Source organism: Mobula birostris, chromosome 32 (assembly GCF_030028105.1).
Source record: "Mobula birostris isolate sMobBir1 chromosome 32, sMobBir1.hap1, whole genome shotgun sequence".
Lineage (NCBI taxonomy): Eukaryota > Metazoa > Chordata > Chondrichthyes > Myliobatiformes > Myliobatidae > Mobula > Mobula birostris.
In genome coordinates this window covers 29,257,778-29,285,195 of record NC_092401.1, presented here as the reverse complement: position 1 = coordinate 29,285,195, position 27,418 = coordinate 29,257,778, and the positions used below count along the sequence as shown (strand labels likewise).

Here is a 27,418-nt window from a genome sequence, read left to right as displayed (position 1 = left end):
AGCTAATGTTACATGAAGTGCATGAGGCACACTAAGAGGATACACACTGTATCAAAAGGACAGGCAGGGATGGCTCTTGGTAAAAAAAAATGAAATCAAATCCAATGTTGTTCGTCATACACATTAATGATCTGGATGATGGGGTGGTAAACTGGATTAGTAAGTATGCAGATGATACTAAGATAGGTGGAGCTGTGGATAATGAAGTAGGTTTTCAAAGCTTGCGGAGAGATTTAGGCCAGTTAGAAGAGTGAGCTGAAAGATGGCAGATGGAGTTTAATGCTGAAAAATGTGAGGTGCTACATTTTGGTAGGACTAATCAAAATAGGACATACATGGTAAATGGTAGGGCATTGAAGAATGCAGTAGAACGGAGGGATCTAGGAATAATGGTGCATAGTTCTCTGAAGGTGGAATCTCGTGGATAGAGTGGTGAAGAAAGCTTTTGGTATGCTGGCCTTTATAAATCAGAACATTGAGAATAGGAGTTGGGATGTAATGTTGAAATTGTACAAGGCATTGGTAATGCCAAATTTGGAGTATTGCATACAGTTTTGGTCACCAAATTATGGGAAAGATGTCAACAAGTTAAATTGGAGAGCTATATGGACAGGAAAGGAATGAAGTGTTATGGGCTGAGTGCAGGTCGGTGGGACTAGGTGAGAGTAAGCGTTGGGCACGGACTACAAGGGCCGAGATGGCCTGTTTCCGTGATGTAATTGTTATATGGTTAAATCCTTAGAAAGACCTGACATGAGTCCTTATGAGAGGAGTTAAGAAACTGCAAGGGTAAAAAGACACTGATAGGAGATATATACAGTATCCAGAATGTGAAGTACAAATTACAATATGAGATAGAAAAGGCATTTAAAAGGGGCAATGTTACGATAGTCATGGGGAATTTCAATATGCAGGTAGATTGGGGAAACCAGCTTGGTGCTAGATCCCAAGAGAAGGAATTTGTAGACTGTCTACAAGCTCAGTTTTTAGAGCAGCTTGTAGTTGAGCCCCATTATGGGAAAGGCAATTCTGGATTTGGGTGTTATTTAATGAACCACATTTGATGAAGGAGCTTAAGGTAAAGTAAACCTTAGGAGGGAGTGATCATAATATGATAGAATTTATCCTGTAGTTTGAGAAACAGAAACTAAAATTGGATGTATCAGTATTACAGTGGAGTAAAAGAAACTACAGTGGCCTGCGAGAGGAGTTAATTGGAAGGGGACACTAGTAGAGATGTTGGAAGAACAGCAATAGTTGGAGTTTCTGGAAGCAATTCAGAAAGAGCAGAAAAGATACAACCCAAAGATGAAGAGGTATTCTGAAGGGAGGATAAGGCAACTGTGACTGACAACGGAAGTCAAAGACAACGTAAAAGCAAAAAGAGCAAAAAGTAAAAATTATTGGGAAGGTAGAGGATTGGCAAGATTTTAAAACCAAACTTAGGAGGAGGGTTAATGGTGCCTAATGGCGACTCCTTCGCTTGCATCTTCGGAAACAACTCTACTTCCATCTTTAATATCTCTATTTTTCCCTTTCTCTTTTGAAGACCCTGACCTGGAGTAACATGCTGACTGCGGTTCTTTGTGGGAATGGGACCCGCTCTCAGGGTTTCACAACTGGCATGCCAAAGGCACAGCCTAAGAGCTCCGCTCACCTTCGAAGGACCGAGATTTCATGACTCTGGAGACGGGGGTGGGGGGGGGGGTGGAATCGGAGGTTGGTGTGCGAGCAGATCGGTGTATCATAGGAGATAGAAGATCTAAGCTGTGTGCCCAGAGACCCAGATCTTTGGGCACAGAGCTCGGAAAAAGCATCACAACAGACGTTTAACATTGTAAACCAGCGAGTTGTTTGTTATGTCTCCCACCTTGCTGTGAAACGGAGACAACTCTTTCTCCCTTATTAGGGAGAGAGAGAACAAGTGGCATGTCGAATGCTGGGTGAACAAGTAGTCTTTGGAGTACTGCAAGTCTGTGTCTTTGCTGTTGCCTTGCTTACGCTTGACTGCTCGGTGGAGGGTGCTGATGCTTTTTTTTGTCGGTGGGGGGGGATTGTTGCTTACTGCTGCTTACGCTCGGGAGACAGGGGAGATGGGAGGTGACTTTGGGGTTCTAACATTTACCTGTCATTCATTCTTTGGGGACATTCCTGTATTCGTGGATGGTTGTGAAGAAAAAGCATTTCAGAATGTGTATTGCATACATTTCTGACATTAAATGTACCTTTGAAAAAAACTTATGGCAAATAACACACACAAAATGCTGGAGGAACTCAGCAGGCCAGGCAGCATCTATGGGAGGGTACAGTCAACATTCAGGACTAATGAAGGGTCTTGGCCCAGAACATTGACTGTACTCTTTTCCATAGATGCTGTCCGGCCTGCTGAGTTCCTCCAGCATTTCGTGTGTTTTGCTTGGATTTCCAGCATCTGCAGAATTTCCAGCATCTGCAAATAAAAAAGCCATAAAGAGCAAAGAGGCGAAATATGAAGATATAGTAAAAGAGAGACAGGAGTAGATATTAGGCTGCCGGAAAATGATGCTGGAGAGGTAGTAATGGGGGACAAAGGAATGGTGGACGAACTTATTAAGTATTTTGCATAAGTCTTCACTGTGGAAGACTAGCAGAATGCCAGAAACGTGAGAGTGTCGGGAGTAGAAATGAGTGTTCTGCTAATACTAAGAAGGTGCTTTGGTGGCTGAAAGGTCCGAAAGCAGATAAGTCAGCTGGACCAGATAGACTACACCACAGTTCTTAAAGAGGGAGCTGAAAAGATTGTGATTCGGATAAAGCAATGATGGCTTTGTGGCCACATTTGCTGATGATACGAAGGTAGGTGGAGGGCCAGATAGCATTGAGGAAGCAGGGAGCCTGCAGTAGGAGTTAGACAGATTGGGAAAATGGGCAAAGTGGCAAATGGTGGTAGCAAAGTGTGTGGTTGTGCATTTTGGTAGAAGGAATAAAGGCGTGGAATATTTTCTAAATGGGGAGAAAATTCAAAAATCAGACGTACAAAGGGACTTGGGAGTTCTTGTTCAGGATTCCCTGAAGGTTAAGTTTCAGGATGAGTCAATGGTAAGGAAGGCGAATTCAATGTTAGCATTGATTTCGAGATGACTGGAATACAAAAGCAAGGATGTAATGCTGAGGCTTTATACGGCATTGGTCAGACCACACTTGGGAGTATTGAACGTGGTTTTGGGCCCCTTATCTAAGGAAAGATGTGCTGGCTTTGGAGAGGGTCCAAAGGAGGCTCATGAAATGATCTCAGGAATGAAAGGGTTAATATGTCAGGCATAATTGATGGCTTTGGGTCTGATACTGGAGTTTGGAAGAATGGGAAGGCGGGGGTGAAAGAGCAGGAGAATTTCACAGAAATCCAACTAATATTGAAAGACTTAGATAGAATGGATGTGCAGAGGATATTTCTTATAGTGGGGGAGTCCAGGACCATAACACACACCTTCAGAATGGAGGGATTTCCACATAGAACAGAGATATGGAAAAACTTCCTAAGCCAAAAGGTGCTGAATCAGTGTAATTCAGTGCCACAGACAGTTTTGCAGCCCCAAGTCATTAGCTATATTTAAGGAAGTTGATAGGTTCTTGATTAAAGGATACAGGGAAAATGCAGGAATAGGATTGAGAGGATTAGTAAATCAGCCATGTTGGAATGGCAAGAAGTCTCAATGGGCTCTATGTTTTCATGTTCCCAGAATGCTTAGAAACTTAATTGGTGGCTGCCTCAAGTCAATCGTGACTGGTTGCGGTTGGATATCTAAAAATTATATCTAACTTGCCCTATCTTTCCCACTGCCTTGTATTTCATCCCATTAAATCATTTATTGTATTTCCTTTTGAAAGAAAAGGATTCAAACATACTTTCAGATAGTTCTTTTTTCTGTAATTCTGTACTTTTTTTAAAAAATAGAATTTGTTTATGTTCAAGAAAGGGAACAAACAGTTGCATTTTCTAATCTACTGACACAGGTGGAGAAAGGCTACAATATGACATCTGCCCTCCAGAAAACAGCTTGTATGACAGCTTCTCACACTTTCAATTTCCAAGTCCCTCATTTCTTCTCTTCTTTCTCCCCATCAAGATATTCCACTATTTCTCCTTCCTCTCTGCCCCCACTCCCACCATCAATTATTCAATGTGTTCTTTTGTCAGGGATGGAGCCCCTACTGGAGGAATGCTCAAGGTGTACAGACAAATATATAAACACAATAGGTTTTGTAGTTCCTGGAAATCCAGAGCAACACACATGAAACACTGGAGGAACTCGGTCATCAAGGGAATGGCGGCGTAAGGAAAAGGTCTCTCGACAAAAAAGAAGGTAAACTGCCCCAAAATTGAATTTAGACAAATACTTAATATTGCATAACTATATTAATAAAAGGGGCAAGGATAATGTCTAAGAACAAGATTAAAAAGTCCGCTCCGAAGGCTGATAAACATAAAGAGACGCAGCAAGGCGACGGGCCTAGCTCCCCCACGGCAAGCCAAGACAGAGATAATGAGGGGGAATCGGTGACTCTGTCTTTGATTCTCAGAGAGATTCGCGAGTTCCGACAAGATAACAGCAAACAGCTGGAAGATATTAAAGGAGAAATAGTAAAAACTAACTCGCGGATAGATGAAACCGAAGCGAGGATTGTCGGAATTGAAGAGAAGCTACAAAACACCGAGGAAGTGATAGCAGAAATGCTAAAGCTACAAGAGCAGCTCCAGTGGAAACTAATAGATCAAGAAGGCTGCTCGAGAAGGGAAAATGTGAGGATCTACGGAGTTCCCGAAGGAACCGAAGGTAAACCCGGATTGATGATTCCCTTCATAGAGAAGCTGCTTAGACAGAACCTTGATATACCGGCCGCAAAAGACCTACAGATAGAAAGAGCTCACCGCGCGTTGGCACCACAGTCTCCAGCAGGTGCCCAGCCCAGATCGATTCTGGTCAGATTTCTCAGTTACAGAACGAAGGAAGAGGTGCTTAAACGGGCATGGCAAAAGAAAGGTTTCATGTGGAGCAACTGCAAAATCAGTTTAGACCACGACCATGCACCGGGGATTCTTGCCAGACGGAAGGAATATACGGAAACACGGACAGTCCTGAAGGAAAACAACATCAAATTCCAGATCCTGTATCCAGCTCGGCTGAGAGTCTTTTACGACGAAAGGACAAAAACTTACGCTACGATGGAGGAGGCAACGTCGGACCTGGCAGACCGGGGACTACCTATTAAAGTTATCACCCAACCGGAGTCGCTACTGGAGAGGATTCGGCAGAAGTCGTGGCAGTTAGTGGGGCGAGGATGCTCCACTCGAACCAGAGTGTCAAACTACAAGGAAAAGCTGCAAATATTCAGACGCGAATGTACAGAGAATACAGATTAATTAAGAGAAATGACTGAAAAGAGTAAATTGGACTTAAAGGTAAAATGAAAACTGGTAACTGAAAATAAACTAGGCGGAATAACTTGGATGATAGCAATTTGGTCGAGACACAAATAGGAGAAAATTCTCTATGATTATTCAAACTGCTGAGGACTCTCTAACACAGGGTGAAGATGGAGGTTATCCCTCTGAACTGAGGCGGGTCGGTGCTCAGGCCTCACTGTGGGAAGTCGGGAAAAATTTTCAAATGTTACACGTTCAAAAATGTCTAGGGTGTGGTTATATGTCTTGGTTTACTGTTGAGAAGGGATTGCTTACTGTTTGGTTAGAAAAGGAGAGTTTTTTTTTCTACTAGAGAAAAATGCAAACTGAATTGGTAAAAATAATTTCCTATAATGTTAATGGGGTTTTGAATCCAATTAAAAAAAATAAGATTATGTCTAAATTGAAAAAAGAGAGGGCACAAATAGCTTTCCTCCAGAAAACACATATGAGCCAATCTGAACATGGAAAATTAAAAAGAATGGGCTTTAAGCATGTATTTTATTCATCATATAACTTGAGTCACAAAAGAGGGGTAGCTACTTTAATATCAAGTACTCTTAATTATGAACATATTTCAGAAACTAAAGACAAAGAAGGACGGTTTGTAAAAATCACAGGAAGAATAGAAGGTACAGAAATAACATTGCTGAATGTTTATGCTCCTCCAGGTTGTGAATGGTCATTTTATAGACACATTTTTGACCTAATGGTCAGTTCTCAAGGGGTAGTAATTTGTGGAGGGGATTTTAATATTAGATTAAATCCTGTATTAGATTCTTCAAGAATAGTTACTCAGAATAAACCTCTGACTCTAAAATGAATTCATTGATGGAGGAGTTGGGAATTATAGATATCTGGAGGGAATTACACCCTACTAGTAAAGATTATACACATTACTCTTTCCCTCATTCAGCCTATTCAAGGATAGACTACTTCTTTATCTTTAATACAGATAGATTCAGGATAAAAAACTGTAATATTGCAACAATTGATTCTGTCGGATCATAGCCCAGCCTCTATGTCTCTAATCCTGGAAAGGAAAATGAGGAAAACACTATGGAGGCTAAACTCACATATACTCAATAACCCGAAAGTAATGGAGAGATTAAGGGGAGAAATCAAAGAATATCTAGACCTTAATGACATGGGAGAAACATCACCAGTGATCTTATGGGATACATTGAAAGCTGTACTGAGAGGGAAAATTATTTCCATTACCACTCACATGAAAGAAATCAATGCACAAAAATTAGCAGACCTTCAAGGAAAATTAAAACAACTTCAAGTTGTAGATAGCAACAAAAGTAATTCAAATCGAAAACAGGAAATTAGGAAATTGCAAAGTGAAATTGACAATATTTATACATTGGAAACTCAAAGAAATTTTCTTTACCTGAGACAAAAGAATTATGAAGTAGGAGGTAAATCAGCTAGATTATTAGCATATAAATTACGAAAACAACAAGCAGACAATACAATTCATAAAATAAAGAATCCAAAGACAAAGCATGTGGAGAATGCAATAGGGAAAATTCAAGAGAGTTTTGAAACATATTATCGAGAGCTGTACTCCCAACCCCGGGCCCCCAATGAGCCCTATATAGACAATGTATTGAATTTTTTAGATCTACCTAAACTTACAGATTTACAAAATGAAAGTTTATTAGAACCAGTAACCGAACGTGGCCATCTCTAGGTTAAAGACTGGAAAGTCCCCGGGTTCTGATGGGTTTACCTCAGAGTGGTACAAGTCCCTGAAGACACAGTTAGCCCCATTACTACTTAACACCTTTAATTGGATCTTGCAGAGAGAAGAAACTCTACCTTCCTGGAGAGAAGCGATTATTTCAGTTATTCCTAAAGAGGGTAAAGATAAACTAGAATGTGGCAATTATCAGCCAATTAGTGTTCTTAATTTAGATTACAAACAATTTACATCTATATTAGCGCGCAGATTGGAAAAGCTTTTACCTGGCCTAATCCACTTAGACCAGACTGGATTTATTCAACAAAGACAAACACAGGACAACATAAGGAGAACTCTGCACATATTAGAACAGGTTAATAAGAACGAGACAGAGACAATGGTAGTAGGATTGGACGCTGAGAAAGCTTTTGATTCGGTTAGTTGGGCATTCCTATACAGAGTGTTAGGAAGATTCGCCTTTCAAGAAAAATTTATTAGAGTAATTCAGACTCTATATGACAGCCCTACAGCCTGAATTAAGATAAATGGGGACCTCTCTGACTCCTTCATCTTAGAGAGAGGCACTAGACAGGGATGCCCAATTTCTCCTCTCCTTTTTGCGCTATATATTGAACCGCTTGCCCAACTAATAAGACAGAGCGAAATCGTAAAAGGTATCAAGGTGGCAGGGATTGAACAGAAAGTGGCGTTATTCGCAGATGATGTTTTAGTCTATCTCAGTGAACCAGAAAAATTATTTATAGCATTGTTTACACTGTTGGATGACTTTGGGAAAATATCAGGTTATAAAATAAATGTAAAGAAAACGCAGGTTATGTCCCTAAATTATACAGCATCCAAAAAATTGCAGGATACATACGATCTTAAGTGGGAAGCTAAATCATTAAAATATTTAGGAATAACCCTGCCGAAGGATCTTTCAACACTGTCACAGGTAAATTATGGGCCATTAATCTCAGAGGTAAAAGCAGATATGCATAGATGGAATCTTATCCCCTTTTTAAGTTTAAATTCAAGGATAAATACTATAAAAATGAATATTCTTCCTCGGTTATTGTATCTTTTCCGTACTTTACCGGTGGAGGTGGATGATAATCAATTCAGGGAATGGGACAAATGGATTTCCTGCTTCATTTGGCAAGGAAAGAAAGCTAGAATTCGATATAACACCTTACAGTTAGGGAAGGAAGGAGGAGGTATGGTTCTTCCTTGCCTGAGAAATTATTTTTATGCCTCACAGATAACCCCTCTGTTATATTGGTGTAATAGGGAATATAAGGCTAGATGGAAGGAAATAGAATTTGGATTAGTTGACAGTTTTCCTCTACAGGCCTCAATAGCTGACAAAGGATTGATGGCCCAGTTGGAAAAAATTAAAAACAGTTGAATAAATCTTACATTAAAAGTATGGCAGAAGGTGGTTAATTCATGTGGAATTAATAACATGTTAAAACTCTTTAGATGGTGTGCATATGATACCGAATTCCTTCCCAACAGAGAAGATAAAAGATTTGAGTTATGGATAAAGAAAGGTCTTACAACCTACCTCTCATTTATAGATAAAAGAGTATTACAAAGTTTCCAAATCCTGCAGGACAAACATGGCCTAGAACATAATGACTTTTTTTAGGTACCTTCAAGTACGAAACTATGTTAACCAGAGTTGTAGATATACAGACCTATCAACAGTAGACTTAGAATTTTTCAAGATTCTGAATTCGGCTTGCAGTTCAATACCTAGTAAATCAGTTTCTCGAGTATATAATGCACTCTCCCATGCTAAAAAATGTAAATACACTGTATATTAAACAGAAGTGGGAGAAAGAAGCAGGGTTGGTACTTTCAGAGGAGGCTTGGGGGAAAATCTGCAGCTTTCAATGGTCCTCAACTAATTCTTTGACTTGGAGAGAACATTGTTGGAAAAACATTATAAGATACTTCAAGACCCCATATCAGGAAAAATATAAAGATACAAACGTGACGTGTTGGAGAAGGTGCGGCTCCAAGGAGGCAAATCATTTTCATATTTTCTGGGATTGCCCTAAATTAAGTCTATATTGGGAAGGTATTCAAAGAACATTAGTTAAGGTACTTAGGTCCCAGATACCTCTGAACTTTGAGACGCTCTATTTGGGGCATGTATTGTTTCTCGAACAGAAGGAAGATATAAAGTTGCTGCAGGCCCTCAGCAGCAAGTAAGAAATCAATCACTAGAAAGTGGCTAAATCCAATGCCACCTACATTAGAAGATTGGCACAAAATTATCTTGGAAATATTTAAAAAGGAAAAGTTGACTTATTCCCTGAGAATTCAAAAAGAAAAATTTTATCAAATCTGGAATAAATGGATTGTATATATAACCCCAATGCGAGCAGACTTTAGATGACTCTCCTAATGATTTATACTGCTCTTCTCATCAACACAGTAATATTGCTAACATAAGCACCCCTAGTCTAAATGTCTTTTTTTTTCGTTTTCTTTTGGAAAATAGAGAATTAACACAAGTAAAGGGAAAGATTTGGGAAAGGGATAAAAAATGGAAAAATTAAGTAAATAAGTACATAGGGATTGGATAATTATGTCTGCGGGCAGGAGCAAGCATGAACAAATTAGGATATAAACACCTACAATGGTTGTTACATAGGCTTATATACAACATTTTGGACCAGTGGAAATGGTCCAGAAGAGTTATATGGAAACTATTATTACCATTTTTCTTAACAACTAATACCATTACCTAGCCTAATAGATTAGAATTACCACAGTACATAATTATCTATTTATGTGTCTAATTTCCTTTTATATCATCTCAATGTGTACTTAAGAATGTATAAATAATTATAGTTTTATACATATAAAAAATGGAAAAGGTTATATGTGTGAAAAAGTACATGATATTTGTGAATCCCTTATCCAAATAAAAATAAAATTAAAAAAAAAACTCAGCAGGTCAGGCAGCATCTAAGGAGAGCAATAAACAGTCAACATTTCCAGCCCAGACCCTTCATCAGGACATCTTGGCTTGAAATATCAATATTTATTCCCTCCATAGATGTTGCCTGGCCTGCTGAGTTCCTCCATCATTTTGAATGTTAGAAAAATATATAGTCTTTTTTCTCCATCTAAGAATGTTTTACAGCCATGCAGTACATCTTGAAATGTAATCAATGCTGCTAGACGTTTGCAATTTGCTCACAGCAGGCTCCCATTAATGGAAATGTGTTGGTAATCAGTGATCAGATAACCTGTTGTAGTAATGGTCGTTAAAGGAGAAATATCAGCCACGGACATTTCGTTCTGTTTTCTCGTGCTCACCTGAAAAGCAAGATAAGGACTCAGGTGGTGTCACATTTTGTAACACTACACCTTACAGCCCTTGTTCTGTACAGGAATAGCATGCCAGGCTAGGTAATGAGCTCAAAACTTTTTAATCCTGGATGTCATGTGTGCAATGAGAAGCTATCAGATATGTGGTAAAGAACTGAAAAGCAAAACATATTTTGAAAGCTCATAAACTGCTTTTGCTTTTATACATTAGAAAATTTTGATGCTTTGGTTCATGAAATGTGGAGAGTTTACAAATAATTTACAGGATGTTTGCCTTTTTTGAAAATACCATTAATGGAGAAAAAATAGAAATTTCTTTGCAGCTGTTTAGGGTTTGAATCGAACTCACAACCAGCAATGTTCGTAGCTTCCACCTCTGTTCTAGAAATGTGTCTTACAAGCAGTAGAAGTCCCTCTGTACCGGAATACTAACAAAGACCTCACCATGGTCCATGTCCTGATCTCAACTGTATTCCCAAAATACATCACCTCATTTCATCTGGTTCAAAATCTGAAGTTTTACAGCGATTTTGCCACACAATATCACCCTGTAGCCTAAGTCTGCCATTCACACAGTCAACAATTCAACCAATCTTAGTGTTATCAGTGAACATACTGATCATACATCTACACCCAAAGCAAGGATAGATATAGAAGGAAGAGTGTGCTGATAAGAACTCGAAAATCACTGGATGGAAAGACCCACCACTGTGCCAAGAGAATGTTACCCAGGTTTTATATGTTTTGGACATGGACTTGGACTATAGACTTTTTTTCAGTGTTATAGTTACTTATACTCTGTGTTTTTCACCTGATCTTTCTCTTTTTTACGTGTGCAGGGAAGTGGGATTTGGGGGTCGATGCGCCTGTTCCATTTTTGTTCATTTTTTGTGCAGGGAAGAGGGATTTGGGGGTGAATGATCATGCTGTCATTCTTATATTTCTTGGTGTCATGGCTATCTGGAGAAGAAGAATTTCAGAGTTGTATACGTTGATAATAAACGAACCTGTGAAAACATAGGTTGAGAGGAAACTTGCAGCATGTTAAAAAAAACGGTGTGCCGGTTTCCAACAACATACAGGTTAATAGGTTATTAGTCACATGGGTTTAGTTGGATGGCATGGGCCTGTTGGGCCTGTTACCATGCTGTATCTCTAAATAAGAAGACTTACACCTCGCTGAGCAGCTTCCTCTTTTTGAGTTCATTCTTCTCCTTCTCCTCTAAGACACTGTCTTTTCCCTCCTGCACCAGCAGCAGCTTCACTTTGACAGAATCTTCAATATGATCCATCTGTCCAGGAAAGGAGAGATACAATGTACATCTCAGAAAAGAAGGACATGGTACTTAAAGGATCAACTTAGCTGGAAGTGTCCAAATATCTTTCAGTATCATACAATTATGAAACATAAAATATATTTAGACAGGTGCATGGCTAAGAGACTGTGAGGCTAAGCAAAACCAAAGAGAGCTTATTGACTACAGGAGGATGAAACAGAGGTCCATGACCCAGTCCTCATCAGGGGATCAGAGGTGGAGAGGGTCAACAACTTTAAATTCCATGGCATTATCATTTCAGAGGACTTGTCCTGGATTTAGCACACAAGTGCCATTACAAAGAAGCCTCTACTTTCTTAGAAGTTTGCAAAGATTTGCTTGTCATTTAAAACTCTGATAAATTTCGACAGATATGTGGTGGAGAGTATACTGACTGATTGCATTATGGCCTGGTATGACAACGCCATTTCCCTTGAATGGAAAAGCCAAAAAAAGTAGTAGATATGGCCCAGTCCATCATGGGTAAAGCCCTCCCCACCATTGAGCCTATCTCTGAGGAGCACTGTCACAAGAAATCAGAATCGACCAAGGACCTCTACCATCCATGCCATGCTCTCTTCTCACCGCTGGCATCAGAAAGGATGTACAGCAGCCTCAGGACCTGTTCAGGAACAGTTATTCCCCATCAACTATCAGGCTTTTGAAACAGAGGGGATAACTTCACTCACCACAACACTCTTTCCACAACCTATGGACACACTTGCAAGGACTTTTCATCTTATGTTCTCAATAGTTATTGCTTATTTACTTATCATTATTTTGTTTGTTTTTTCCTTTTTACATTTGCACTTTTTTCTCTTTTGCACACTGGTTGTTTGCACTCTTTTGTCCATCTTGTTGTGTGGTTTATCAATGTATTTCTTTATATTTACTACGAATGCTCCCAAGAAAATGAACAGATATGGTGACATATATGTACTTTGATAATAAATTAATTTTGAACTGTGAAGAAAGTTTTATAGATTCATGGGACAAGTACAGGCAAATTGGATTGGTCAGCATGGACAAGTTGGCCAAATGGTCTTTCTCTATGCTGTATCACTCGATCTGAACAGGATTGGTTACTCAAAACAATTTTTTCATATCACCTTTGCTGCTGAATAAGTCATATTTCACAGCAGGATTAATAGTACCTCTGAAAGGCAACAGTTGCTGTGAAATAGATTAAAAGTTATGCATCATAATTGCATTTAATTGAATTACATGGTTTAGAAAGTTTATAAAGTAAATACGGAGATATGCCTGAGTGAGCTTGGTTTAAAAAAAACTCCAACAGAGGTAATCATGCATAGATTGTGACCTGAACAGACCATTTGTGCAATCCAGAAAAAATGGCTTTAAGTAGAAAACCTTTGGTTTTGAACTAAATTGCTACTCCACTCACTTAATTAACTCTTTCCCCACTCACCTTAATGAATAAACTAACCATATTTATAAGACATGGATCAGCACATTGGAAAGGTTTTGCAGGTCTCAGACCAAATTTGATCAAATGCGATTAGTTTAGGTGGGGACCTTGGTTGGCATGGCTGAATCAGACCAAAGGGCCTGTTTCGGTGCTGTATAACTCTACGATCAATGGAATGCGTAAAAGATGTTGGTAAGCAATTAGGTTTAAACACAAAAAGGGACAAAATCCTCTGTACATACACCAAAATAGAAAAACAATTGAAATTGGGGCAAATTTTAAACAGGGCAGACACTGATGGAAGCACTGAGCAGTTAATAAGTATTTGAAAAAAAGTTAAGTTGTTGGGGTGATCAAAGGACAATTCATTGTTCAGTAGCTATTCCAAATATATCTGTGCCTTAATTCTATGAATAGCTCTTGTTACCACTACATTTTCAAAAGAAATGTTCCCTGAACTGCTGAGTTCAGGTATAAACTTGCACATATTAAACAATGGAAATCTGGAGTCCACTTACAGCCCTAAAGATCCGAGGTCCACCTTCTGCTTTCTTGTCGATACGGATCCATTTACTAGACATGGCCTTGCTGAACCCCACTTTTCCACTTGAGAGTTTCTGTGGAAAAGGAGAACAATATTACAGTGGAAATTATATTTGATACTTTCTAAATAATGCTACTGAAAGCATATTTGCTATGAAGAGATTGGACCAATATTAGTCAAGGCAGGCAAAAAGGTACAGAAATCAGAATAACAAGCTCACCATTAGTTCACTCTGAAGAATTCCATTAGGTGGAATGGCATCGAAGACTCGTGCTTCATGGCTGCCATTCTGCACAATGTCTTTCCCTTCCTCAGTCAGCTCCCAATGCTTATGGGATCTTTGCTCAGCCTCAATCACCTGCAGAGGAACAGGCATCCAACATTTTTTGCTGCATTAATGTTCATCAATGTCCTACCACGATCTGCAAGGAGTTTGTGTGTTCTCCTCATGACCAGGTGGGTGTCCTCCCACATTAAAAAGACGTACAGATTAGTAAGGGTTGGCAAGTTGCGGGCACATTATTATGGCACACACAAGAGGCATGGCAACACTTGCGTGCTGCCCCCAGCACAACCTTGGACTGTTGGTCTTTGATGCAAAACTGTATGTTTTGATGTACATGTGACAAATAAAGCTTACTTTTAAATTTTGATCTTTAATCAAGCACCACCAAAGGCTCCAGTTGTGAAGCAGTTTCTAACGGAGTCTCTGGTATGACACTCAGCCTGTTTCTACCACTAGATACATACTACCCTTCATCACCTTTCAACATTGCAAAAAGACTTTTTCTCAGCTGGACAAACTAGAAGCAGCAGAGGCTAAGAGGAGACCTGATAGAAATTTACACAATTATGAGAGGCATAGATGGAGTAGATGGTTATTATTGACTTTCGACAACCAAAGAGATTCTGCAGATGATGGAAATCCCGAGCACACATATAAAATGATGGAGGAACATGGCAGGTTGAGCAGCATCTATGGAAAGGAATAAGATGCCAGAATGAGAAGGTGAGGTACAGGAAGGAGTACAAACTGTCAGGTGATAGGTGAGGCTAGGTGTGGGGGTGCAAGGTGAGTGCGATGAAGAGAGAAGCTAGGAAGTAATAGGTGGAAAGGGTACAGGACTGACAAAGGAGGAATCTGAAAGGAGAGGAGAGTGGACCATGTGACAAAGGGAAGGAGGAAGGGCATCAGAAGGACGTGATATGCAGGTGAGGAGAAGGGGTAAGACTGGAGCCAGAATGAGGAATGGAAAAAAGAGAGAAAGGGGAGGGGAGAGGAATACTATTTATTGTATTCACTATTGAAATATCCAATACAAGAGGATGTGCACTTACAGTGAGGGAGGAAAACTCAAAAAAGATGTGCAAAGTGGTGGGTGCCTGAATTGAAATGGCAGGGATGGTGGTAGAGGCAAGTATGATAGTCTGGTGTAAGGAGCTGGGAAAAATAGAGGGCTAGAGGTAACCCTAGATAATTTCTCAGGCATGGACATGTTCAGCACAGCTTTGTGGGACAAAGGGCCTGTATTGTGCTGTAGGTTTTCCATGTTTCTGTGTGTTTAAGTGGTACATATACAGACAATGTCAGGATGTGGAACTTCTGTAGGCAGAGGGGATTAGTGTAATGAGGCATCATTAGCTTAATTAGCCCAGTGCAACATTGTGGGTCGAAGGACCTACTCTTTTCCCAGACGCCCCTCACCAGTTGCCAAACCTCCAGAACTAACCAACCACCCACTTCCCCAGAACAGGGTGCTACACCATGAGTGGCACTATCCAGACTGCAAATTCATCCCACTCTGAGACAGCCAACACCTCACCCCATCAATGTAGTCACTTAACAGAAAACTACAAACAAGCAACATAACTAGCCCCAACCCCACCCCAGAGCAGGGGACACACAAACCCAACCTAACCCAGAGCTGCCATCCCACCCTCACCCAAGCACAGCGGGAATCTCACCGCCAACCTTATCCTCATCCTCACCCGGAGCAGGATTTCACCTCACCTCCACCTCCTAACGGGGAATCCTCATCCCCCTCCCCGCCCAGCGAGGGGAATCCACACGCTCTCTCCCTCTCTCGTGGGTGAATGACCGTCAGCGCTGGAGGCAAAGTGCCGGCCTCCCTACTCCCGCTCCCAAGCTCACTCACATCGTCCAGAGTCTGCAGACTTTTGACAGCGCCCACCACCAGCTGGTGGTCGACACCGAGGTCCCGGGCCAACTCAGCGCTATCGATCCCCTCATCCGCTATCTCCAGTCGCTGAAGCAGCTCCTCCGTCAGCACCCGCTCCGCCATCTTCCCCCGACCTCTGACCCCGCCGGCCCTCAGCCGCAGTTTAAAAATAAAATTCCTCAACAAAAATACTCCCCGCTCTACTGACATATCTTCCCTCAAAACATTTTACATTTCCGTGTCTTTTAATACATTCCATTTCTCATGGGGGGGGTCTGATCACGTGCCACGGATATCAGTCTAATTAATATTCATAGCCAATAGAGTATATGTATCCCACCGTATATTACCGTGAAATTTATTTTCTTGCAGGCACTTACAGGAAAATAAAGAAATACAAAAGAATTTATTAAAAATAAAGGCTGACAAACAATCAATGTGCAACAGAAGACAAACTGTGCAACCAACTTACTTTTATTGATTACCCATTTTAAACATCATATACTTTTAAACAACTCTCCATTGTATATAAATATATTTAATGATTGGGTTACACGCACAAAATGCCGGAGAAACTGAAGCACCTTCAATAACTCCAAACGACTGAGGTTGGTAAAATACTGAAAGGCTTTTATTCGCTGTACAATACCACCTCCACGGTGAGTGTCTGTCCCCGGACTGAGGGAGATGGGCAAGGTGAAACACCTTTATACAGGATTCTGTGGGAGGAGCCACAGGGGCAGTCAGCAGAGGGGCATGTCCAGACAGTTAACCCAGTTAGAACATATATATATATAGTTTACCACGTTCACCCCTCCTTTTTTTAAAAAAGAGTCCCGCGAGGTGAAGTGACTGACAATCTTTACAACAAGTATATTTACAGGTCAAGTCTATCAGGTGGTCGAGTCCGTCGCTGTGATCTACATAGCACCAGTGGTGATTGCATCGGCAATGGCGGTTGGGCTGGCTCCGGCCTGACATTGCTGCCAATGTTCCCTTCCAATCAATTTAGGCCAGCTTCTCTCTCATGCCTCTGTAATTCCCTTTACACCACTGTAATACTGATATATCTGACTTTAGCTTCTCCGTCTCAAATACCAAGGAGAATTCTATCATATTGTGATCACTATCTCCTAGGAGTTCCTTTACCTGAAGCTCTCTAATCAATTCTGGTTCACTGCACAACATCCATTCCAGAACAGCTGAATCCCTAGTGAACTCAAACACGGGCTGCTCTAAAAAACCATATCATAGGCATTCTAGAAAATTCCCGTCTTGGGATCCAGCACCGACCTGATTTTCCCAATCTACCTGCATGTTGAAATCCCTCATGACTATGGTAACGTTGCACTTTTGACATGCATTTTCTATCTCCCATGGTAATTTGTAGACCACTATTTGGGGATCTGTATATAAGTCCCATCGGGGCCTTTTTACCCTTGCAGTTCCTTAGCGCTACCACAACGATTCTACACCTTCTGATCCTATGTCACCTCTTCCTAATGATCTGATTTTTTACCAAACTAGCCACCCTACCCCCTCTGCCTACCTGCCTGTCCTGTCAATACAATGTGTATTCTTGGTTGGAGGTGTTGTGGATAGTGTGGAGGACTGTCAGAGGTTACAGCGGAACATTGATAGGATGCAAAACTTGGCTGAGAAGTGGCAGATGGAGTTCAACCCAGATAAGTGTGAAGTGGTTCATTTTGGTACGTCAAATATGATGGCAGAATATAGTATTAATGGTAAGACTGTTGGCAGTGTGGAGCATCAGGGGGACCTTGGGGTCCGAGTCCATAGGACGCTCAAAGCAGCTGCGTAGATTGACTCTGTGGTTAAGAAGGCATACGGTGTATTGGCCTTCATTAATCGTGGAATTGAATTTAGGAGCTGAGAGATAATGTTGCAGCTATATAGGACCCTGGTCAGACCCCACTTGTGCTCAGTTCTGGTTGCCTCAAGGATGTGGAAGCCATAGAAAGGGTACAGAGGAGATTTACAAGGATGTTGCCTGGATTGGGGAGCATGCCTTATGAGAATGGGTTGAGTGAACTCGGCCTTTTCTCCTTGGAGTGACAGAGGATGAGAGGTGACCTGATAGAGGTGTATAAGATGATGAGAGGCATTGATCGTGTGGATAGTCAGAGGCTTTTTCCAAGGGCTGAAATGGTTGCCACAAGAGGACACAGGTTTAAGGTGCTGGGGAGTAGGTACAGAGAAGATGTCAGGGGTAAGTTTTTTACTCAGAGAGTGGTGAGTGCGTGGTATGGGCTGCTGGCGACGGTGGTGGAGGTGGATACAATAGGGTCTTTTAAGAGACTTTTGGATAGGTACATGGAGCTTAGAAAATTAGAGGGCTATGGGTAACCCTAGTAATTTCTAAGGTAGGGACATGTTCGGCACAACTTTCTGGGCCGAAGGGCCTATATCGTGCTGTAGGTTTTCTATGTTTCTATGTTTCTATTAAGCTCCCCACTATAATCTTCTTTCAGACACCATTTAGTGATGCCCACAATGTCATACATGGCAGTCTGTAACTGTGCTACAAATTCATCTACCTTAATCCATAAACTGCACATATTCAAATATAACACCTTCAGTCCTGTATTCACTTTTTTCAGATTTTTACCTTCTCCTGAAGAGATCCCAATGATCCATAAACCTGAACCCCTGCCCACTGCACCAGTTCCTCAGCCACACATTCACCTGCAAAGCATCCTATTCTTACTCTAACTGGCACTTTGATAATAAATTTACTTTGACTTTACTTTCTACTACTAACAGATTGTTGCCCAGTAAAGATATCGGAGGATCTGATAATCAGTGGGGAGAATCAGCTCCATCTTAGGTACTAGCCTACAAAGCACCCAGGACATCTTCAGGGAGCGGTGTCTCAGAAAGACTACGTTCATCATTAAGGGCCTCCAGCACCCAGGACATGCCCTTTTCTCACTGTTACCATTAGGTAGGAGATACAGAAGCCTGAAGGCACACACTCAGCGATTCAGGAACAGCTTCTTCCCCTCTGCCATCCGATCCCTAAATGGACATTGAACCAGTGAACACTACCTCACTTTTTAAATATATATTATTTCTGCTTATGCACAATTTTTAATCTATTCATTAAGAGTATACTGTATTTGGTTTATTTATTTACTTACCATTATTTCTTTCATTCTTTTTCTTCTTCTATATTATGTATTGCATTGAACTGCTGCTGCTAAGTTAACAAATTTCATGACACATGATAATAAACCTGATTCTGATTCTGAAAGTGGATAAGATTTAGAATTGGCTGGCCATAATTTTATTGAATGAAGAGAGGGTTGAAAGGGCAGCACAGCTTTGTGCATCATTCTGCAATATCTCGGTCGTTGATTTTTGGGGAGTTGCTTTTTTGATTCCGCACCACAGGAACAGTTATTACCCTACAACGATCAGGCTCCGGAACCAGAGTGGATAACTTCACTCATCACAGCTCTGAACTGATCACTGAACACTCCCTCTGGACTCATTTTCAAGGACTCTACAGCTCCTGTTCTCAGTGTTAGTTATTTTATGTGCTTGCGCTGTTTGCCTTCTTTTGCACATTGGTCATCTGTCAGTCTTTGTGTGTAATTTTTCATCGATTCTATTGTATTTACTGTGAATGCCTGCAAGAAATTGTTTCGCACGGTGGTATATGGTGACATAAACATACTCCCATAAGTTTACTTTGAATTTTGAGTTTGAGTTTCATTTGGTGCAGCAGTAATTATTCTTCAGAAGTACTGAACGTAAAATGTATTGTGCTGAGTTTTATTTTAACTACGTACTGTGTGTGGAATTTTCATTCACACGTGCATTCAGTGTTATCAAGGTGCCCAGACCACCAAGATTTTACAGGAAGACGTATAAAGACAATGATTACAACTGGAGTACATAGAACACAACAGCACAGTACAGGCCCTAAGGCCCATGATGTTGTGCCAACCTGTTAACCTTTCCCTCTGACACAAAGCTCCATTTTTCTATCATCATCGTAGACTACAATGTACAGGAGCAGAATTGGGCCATTCAGCCCATCGAACCTGCTCTGCAATTTGATCACGAGTAATTTATTTTCTCCCTCAAACCCATTCCCCTGCCTAATTCTCATAACCTTTGATGCCCTCACTTATCAAGAACTTCTCAATCTCCCCTTAAAACATACCCAATAATTTGGCCTCTGTGGCAATAAATCTTACAGATTCTGGCTAAAGAAATCCCTCCTAATCTCTGTCCTAAAGGGACGACCCTTTTTTTTGAAGCTGTTGCAGTCTGGTTCCAGACTCTACCATTATTGGAAACATCTTCTCCACATCCAGTCTATCCAGGCCTTTCAATATGCAATAGTTTCTAATGAGAATCCTCCCCCCCCCCATTCTTCTAAACGCCAGCATGTACAAGCCATAAGAACTTATGCTTTATTTCACCTATATTGATACATCAGTCCAGAAGGGTGGCATTTCAGGGATGCCGGGCTGTCTGGAGCACATCGGTGTGGTGACACAGCTCATCAGGGAGGCCAGAGAGAACAAGGGCAACCTGTCAGTGTTGTGGCTCGACCTGGCAAATGCATATGGCTCCATTCTGCACAAACTGGTGCAGCTCACATTGACCAAGAATCACGTCCCCAGCAGAATCAGAGACCTTATTGCTGATTATTACAGCCACTTCAGGATGAGGGTCTCTTCAGGAGCAATTACATCAACCTGGCACAAGGTGGAGATCAGCATCATCACAGGGTGCACTATCTCAGTGACACTGTTCTCCCTAGCCATGAACATGCTCACTAAGGCTGCTGAACCAGAGTGCAGAGGGCCCAGAATGAATTCCACTCAACGGCAACCACCTATCAGGGCACTCATGGATGACCTCACAGTCACCACAGAATCAGTCCCAGGCTGCCAATGGATTCTGCAAGGGCTCGAAAAGCTGGTGGAGTGGGCCCGGATGTGTTTCAAACGTGCCAAATCAAGATCGATAGTGCTGAGGAAAGGGAAGGTGGAGAACAGGTTCCGGTTCAGCATTGCAGGCACAGCCATCCCAACCATCACAGAAAAGCCAGTCAAGAGCTTAGGCAAAGTTTTTGACAGCTCTTTAAGGGACACAACATCCATTCAGGCAACCTGCACCGAGTTGGATGGCTGGCTGAAATCTGTGGACAAGTCTGGCCTACCTGGGAAGTTTAAAGCCTGGGTGTATCAGCATGGCATTCTTCCCAGAATCCTGTGGCCCCTCCTCGTCTATGCAGTTCCAATCTCAACAGTCGAAACCTTAGAGAGGAGGGTTAGTTACCACCTCAGGAGATGGCCGGGGCTGCCAAAGAGCCTGAGCAGCATCACACTCTATGGACACCACAACAAACTGCAACTGCCCTTCAAATCCTTGGAGAAAGAATTCAAGGTAACAAGAGCCAGAGAAGTGCTACAGTATAGGGACTCAAGTGACCCGAAGGTGGCGAGAGCAGGGATCCAAGTGAGGACTAGCAGGAAGTGGAGGGCAGAGGAAGCTGTTCAGGAGGCAGAGGCGAGGCTGTGTCACAGGAGGCTGGTGGGGGTGGTCACACGAGGCCAAGCTGGGCTAGGATCCTTTCCAACTCCCCAAATGGACACCAGAGGGAAGGAAAGGTGTTGTCTAGTTCAGGAGGAGGTGAGAGCAGTAGTGGAGGAGATGAGAGCCTGCAAGGCAGTGGGAATGAAGCAACAGGGAGCTTGGACAAGATGGGAGAATGCGGTTGAGAGGAAAGTGACCTGGGCTGATCTTTGGAAAGCCGAACCACACCGCATCCAATTTCTCATCCAGGCAGTGTACAATGTGCTTCCAAGCCCATCAAACCTGCACACATAGGGCAGGGCAGAGTCATCTGTGTGCCCACTGTGCTCCAAGAGAGGAACCCTGGAGCACATCCTCAGCGGCTGCGCAAGGGCACTTGGGGAGGGACGGTACAGGTGGAGCCATGATCAGGTCCCGAAGACCATCGCTGAAGCCGTCAGCGCAGGAGTTGAGTGGGAGAAGCCGTCCCGACCCTCCAAGCAGACCATTGTCTTTGTCAGAGCTGGGGAGCAGCCAATACCCGCCAAAAGAACATCTGCAGGCATTCTGACCTCTGCAAGGGACTGGCAGCTGTTGGTGGACCTCGAACGGCAGATGAAGTTCCCCAACCATATCGCAGCCACCACCCTGCGACCAGACATTGTCCTTGTGTCTGAGCCTACTAAGCAAGTGGAGCTGCTGGAGCTGACAGTCCCATGGGAAGATCGCTTGGAAGAGGCCTTTGAAAGGAAGCTCTCCAAGTATGCAGGACTGGTCAGCAACTGTCAGCAGGCTGGATGGAGAGCAAGGTGTCTCCCAGTGGAGATTGGTTGTAGGGGATTCGTAGCCCGTTCCTTTGTCAGCATTTTGGGCATCGAGGGAGAGAGGAAGAGGAGAGCCATCCGCAGTACCACCGATGCAGCAGAGAGGGCCTCAAGATGGCTGTGGCTCAAAAGAGGGGAGCCATGGAGTCATAAGTAGCTAGCCATCTGGACACAAGCTGGGGTCTGATCAGCCCCGGCTAGGTCACCTGGAGGAGGGTGTATGATGTTGAAAGACCCAAAACACCCGATGATTCCAGGAACATCACTGAAGATGTGTCCAGAAGCATCTGTAGATGTTTGTACACAGCAGTTCCTTCAGTGCTTTCATCTATCGATAGGCTGAACAACTCCTGATGGATGTATTCCTTGTGGATTGATCACATCATATTTTATCCCATTGTCTTTATCTTGTCTTTAATAACACTGTTGAATTTAAGGTTTATTTTGCAAATCTTCTCTCCTGGTGAAATGAGTCAGAGCTACAGTGGAAGCTTGTTATCAGCAACACACCATAATGTGGCTCCTTCAATAAAAAACCTTTCTTCTTGTATGAAAGAAAGAATGGAATTAATATCTTTGGCATTTTTCACCCAACATCCAACCGGATCAACTGCAAGATACTGGAAAGACTCAGAATGTTTAGACATAATAAAAATTCTAGAAATAGTTCACAGCAGGTTAGACAGGATCTGTGAAATGTGAAAAAGAAAGCTAATACTTCAGGTCGATGAAGGCTTATCAGTGTTTTGAATTTTCAGTAACCATAATATATCATTTTTGCAATAGTTTCACATAAAATGCTCAAGTCCACCTGTCCTTGATAGATTATGCATCCAAGTGTAATGCACAAATGCTGCAAGTTTGCAAAGTGGGAAATAACTGGGCCACAGTTCAGCTCCCATTTTAAAGTCCTGTCACTTTTAGGTGTTTGATATTACAAGAACTATTTGTCATAGGTTAATGGTGAAAGGTGAAATATTTAAGGAGGGCGTGAGGAGGAACTTTTTCACAGAGGGTAGTGAGGGTGGGGAATGAGCTGAATCAGAAGTAGTGGAAGAGGGTTCGATTGCAAGCTTTATGAGAATTTTGGATAAGAACATGGATGGAACGAGTATGGAGGGCTGCAGTCCAAGTTCAGGCCAACGGGACTAGGCAGAATAATTGTTTAGCATAGACTACATGAGCCAAAGGGCTTGTTCCTGTGTGGTAGTGCTCTATGACTATGACTCTAACCTGTACCCACTGATGGAGGCTATATTAATGTGTGGTAAGTTCATCTCCATTGCACATTGACATGTAGAATCAAAGCAGGATTTAACTTTAAATTTGCAGGATTTTCATCTTTTGATCGACTAATGCATCTTACTAAGCAGAGAACTGAAAGAATATTAGAGAATGTATCAGGTGTTTTTCAACACTTGGTAGACTTGTGGTCATCATTACTGATTCAAAATCTTCCTAAAATTCCAGATCTACTCCATAATGGGATTTGAATCCCAAGGTTTTTTAGTCACCAGTCTGGTCTTCTGGAATACTCATCGTTATAACCACTTTTTATAATGCTGTTTACATTATAAATGCACGCTGGTATTTATGTATTTACGCACATTTTATTCTACATCTGTACTTCTAACTTTATTTTCTATATTTTTTCTTCATAATTGTTGAATGTTGTTGTATTTTGTTGCATGTTGTGCCAACAGACAAATTCCTAATACAGTACAAGTAAATCTATAGGGTGAATAAAATTAATCCTTGATTCTTATAAGACCCTTTTGCATACAGTGTTACCAAGACACGTACATTGAAATAACATGTTTAAATCTGTGAATTTGTTTTGTAATGGAAAATAATTATATGTTCAAAGTTCAAAGTAAGTGCATTATCAATGTACATACCGTGTGCTCTGTGTGGTGTCTGAACCTGCTGCAAGTAGGTTTTTCATTGTATAGTACCTCACCGTACTTGTGCATATGACACTAAACTCAATTTAAACACAGGAAATTCTGTAGATGCTGGAAATCCAGACCAACACATATAAAATGCTGGAGGAACTTAGCAGGTCAGGCAGGAACTATGGAGATGAATAAACAGTCGACGTTTCAGGCCAAGGCCTATCATCGGGACACGTCTTGACTTAGTGCCCTGGATGAGGAATTTCAGACACAAGGTTGGACTGGAGAAGCTGGGGCTGTTCTACAAGGAGCAAAGGAGTTTGCACATCGATACACAGTGGTGAGTATCCTAAATGCATACCGGCCTGGTATGGAAACATCAATGCCCCGGAATGGAAATGTATACAGAAAGTGGCAGGTACAGCCCAACACATCACAGTCAAAGCCCTCCTCACCATTGAGCATTTACAAGAAAGCAGCATCCATCATCAAGGACCTCCACTGTCCAGGCCTCCTCACTTCTACTACTATTGGGCAGGAGATACAGGAGCCTTAGGTCCCACACCACCAGGTTTAGGAACGGTTATTACCCTACAACCACCAAGCTCCTGAACCATCATGGATAGCTTCACCCACTACAACTCCTAATCAATTCAGTAATCTGCAGACTCACTTGCAAAGACTCGGCAACTCATGCTCTCCGTATTATTTATTTTTTATTTGCATAATTGATCTTCCTTTGCACACTGATTATTTGACAGTCTTTGTCCATGTGTAGTTTATTTTGTTAATTCTATTGTATTACCCTCTTTTTCATATGAGTTCCTACAAGAAAATGAATCTCAAGGTACTATATGGTAACATATACATACTTTGATAATAAATTTACCTTGAACTTTGATACTCAGTACCACCACAATACTGAACAGTAGCTGACTCCTCATCCCCAATACCTATCAGAAGTGAATATGTTACCGATTAATCCATTAACTCATGTTGTCCCCTGGCTGGCTGGTGGTGTAGTGGCACCAGCACCGGACTTTGGAGCGAAGGCTCCCGAGTTCAAACCCAGCTGGCTTCTCGGCACGCTTTCTATCCGTGCTGGGTTGAGCGTCGAGCTAGCAATTCAACCTCGTAAAAAAGAAATTGCCTGCTACAGAAACATCAACAGCAAAAAAGTTGATGGCCTATGCTCTCTCGTGAGTTTAAAAGGCAACTTCTCTCTCTTCTCATGTTGTCCCCTAGTTCTGAAAATTCTTCTGCCCCTATCTTATTAAATCCCTATATAATTTTAAAAAACCTTCATCTGAGTACCCGTAATGGAATAAAACATCCCATGACGCTTTCTAGGGGGATTAGCAAGCAATAAGAATTAAAAGTGAAACACCCTGAAGGGGAATTACAACAAATAACCAGTTATTTAGTTAAAGAGGTAAACGTCAGGGGCTGTCACCAGTCAGTCTGGTTAAACCACCTTCAGTGTGCCAAGAACATTCTTCTAGTTGCTCTCCATAAAACAATAAAAGTAAAGAGACAGTGAGAAAAAAATGTACATTTTTTTCTTTAACAAGGATATACTGGAACTGGCAAGTTGTACTAAACTCTTATTTAGAAAAGAGAAGAGGCTCAAGATGTTTTCTTCATTGATTAGCTTTACTTGACACGTGTACATCGAAACATTGAAACATACAGTTAAATGTGTTGTTTTTGTCAATGACCAATACAGTCAGCCCACAAGTGTTGCCATAATTCCAACACCAACATAGCATGCCCACACCTTACTAACCCGTACATCTTTGAAATATATTCAGAACACCCAGAGGAAACTCGTGGTAAGAACGTACAATAATTGTGAATTGAGCCCTGATCATTAGTGCTGTGAAGTATTACGCTAACTAATATACGATCATACCTTGGCTGATTTTCCACTCGTGTTCGGCAGGACATAGTCAAAGAGGGGTGGATTGATTCAGAGAGGGAATTCCCAAGATTGGGAACATAGCAGTGGGAAGCTTAGCTGCCAGATGTGGAGCAAATATATTCAGAGCTTTTCAAGAAGATAAAAGTCAGAGAATAATACAGCACAGAAACAGGCACTTCAACCCATCCAGTCTGCATCAACCACCTAATTATACTCTTCCTACACAAATCACATTTTGTTCTTCCCACATTTCCATCAACGGTTCCTAGATTCCACTACTCACTGGCACACTAGGGGCAATCGAGAGTGCCAATATACCAACGACATAACTTTGAGATGTAAGAAGATGATAACTCTGGCCTATACTCACTGGAGATCAGAAGAATGAGGGGATACCTCATTAAAACCTACTGAACATTGAAAGGCTTAGACAGGGTGTATATTGAGAGGATGTTTCCAATAGCAGGATTGTCTAGAAACAGAGGGCACAGACTCAGAATAGACGGACGTCTCTTTAGAACAGCAATGAGGAAAAATTTCCGTAACCAGAGGGTGGTGAATGGGTTAGGGTTAGTAAATTGTGGACATGCTACGTTGGCACCAGAAGTGTGCTGACACTTGCGGGCCCCCCCAGCACATTCTCAGACTGTGTTGGTTATTGTCACAAATGTGCATTTCCCTGTATGCTTCAATGTACATGTGACAAATAAAATTAATCTAATCTAATCTAACATTGAGGTGAATAATAAATAAGACACATGCATTTACCTAGCAACAATAACGCTAAAAAGAACAACTTTAAAATTAGAGTACAAGTTAATATTCAATGCATCAACATCCATGCCACGTGGCCACAGCTCCACAGAGCTGTGTATCCGTGTATCATTTATCTTGTAACCTATTGTAATTTTTATGTCTTGCAAAGTGCTGCTGAGAGTTCACATCAGGGATGACTTCACCTGATCCCTTAATATCACCTCCCTGAACAAGAAGGCAGAACAGTGCCTCCATTTCTTGAGAAGATTGAGGCAAACAAGACCCCCTGCACCTGAACTGCATTTTACAGAAGCACCAGTGAGGGCATCCTGACAAGTTGCATCTTGATCTGCTATGGGTGCAGTTGAGCATCAGACCAGAAGTCCCTACAAAGGACTGTGAGAACAGCTGAGAGAATCAAAGCGGTCTCCCTACCGTCAATCGGGGACATTTATCAGATGTGCAGGAAACGCACGGTCTATAGTATTAAGGATCCCACCCGTCCATCTAGCATCC

The 27,418-nt window shown here is 41.7% G+C and overlaps 1 protein-coding gene across 2 annotated transcripts in view; it reads right to left on the bottom strand.

Annotated features, from left to right (window-relative positions):
- farsa (phenylalanyl-tRNA synthetase subunit alpha) overlaps positions 1 to 16,097 on the bottom strand; it is a 58,436-nt gene extending 42,339 nt beyond the window's left edge. The window contains exons 1-4 of one of the 2 annotated variants that reach the window (XM_072248223.1): positions 15,927 to 16,097; positions 13,991 to 14,128; positions 13,745 to 13,843; positions 11,655 to 11,773 (exon numbers count right to left, since the gene is read on the bottom strand). In XM_072248223.1, the coding sequence (XP_072104324.1) occupies positions 11,655 to 11,773; positions 13,745 to 13,843; positions 13,991 to 14,128; positions 15,927 to 16,073 (503 nt within the window). In that variant the 5' untranslated portion in view covers positions 16,074 to 16,097. Of the gene's footprint in view, positions 1 to 11,654; positions 11,774 to 13,744; positions 13,844 to 13,990; positions 14,129 to 15,781; positions 15,877 to 15,926 lie in introns of those variants that run through there. The other variant, XM_072248224.1, reaches the window with a different exon arrangement.
- Positions 16,098 to 27,418: the final 11,321 nt, after the last annotated feature.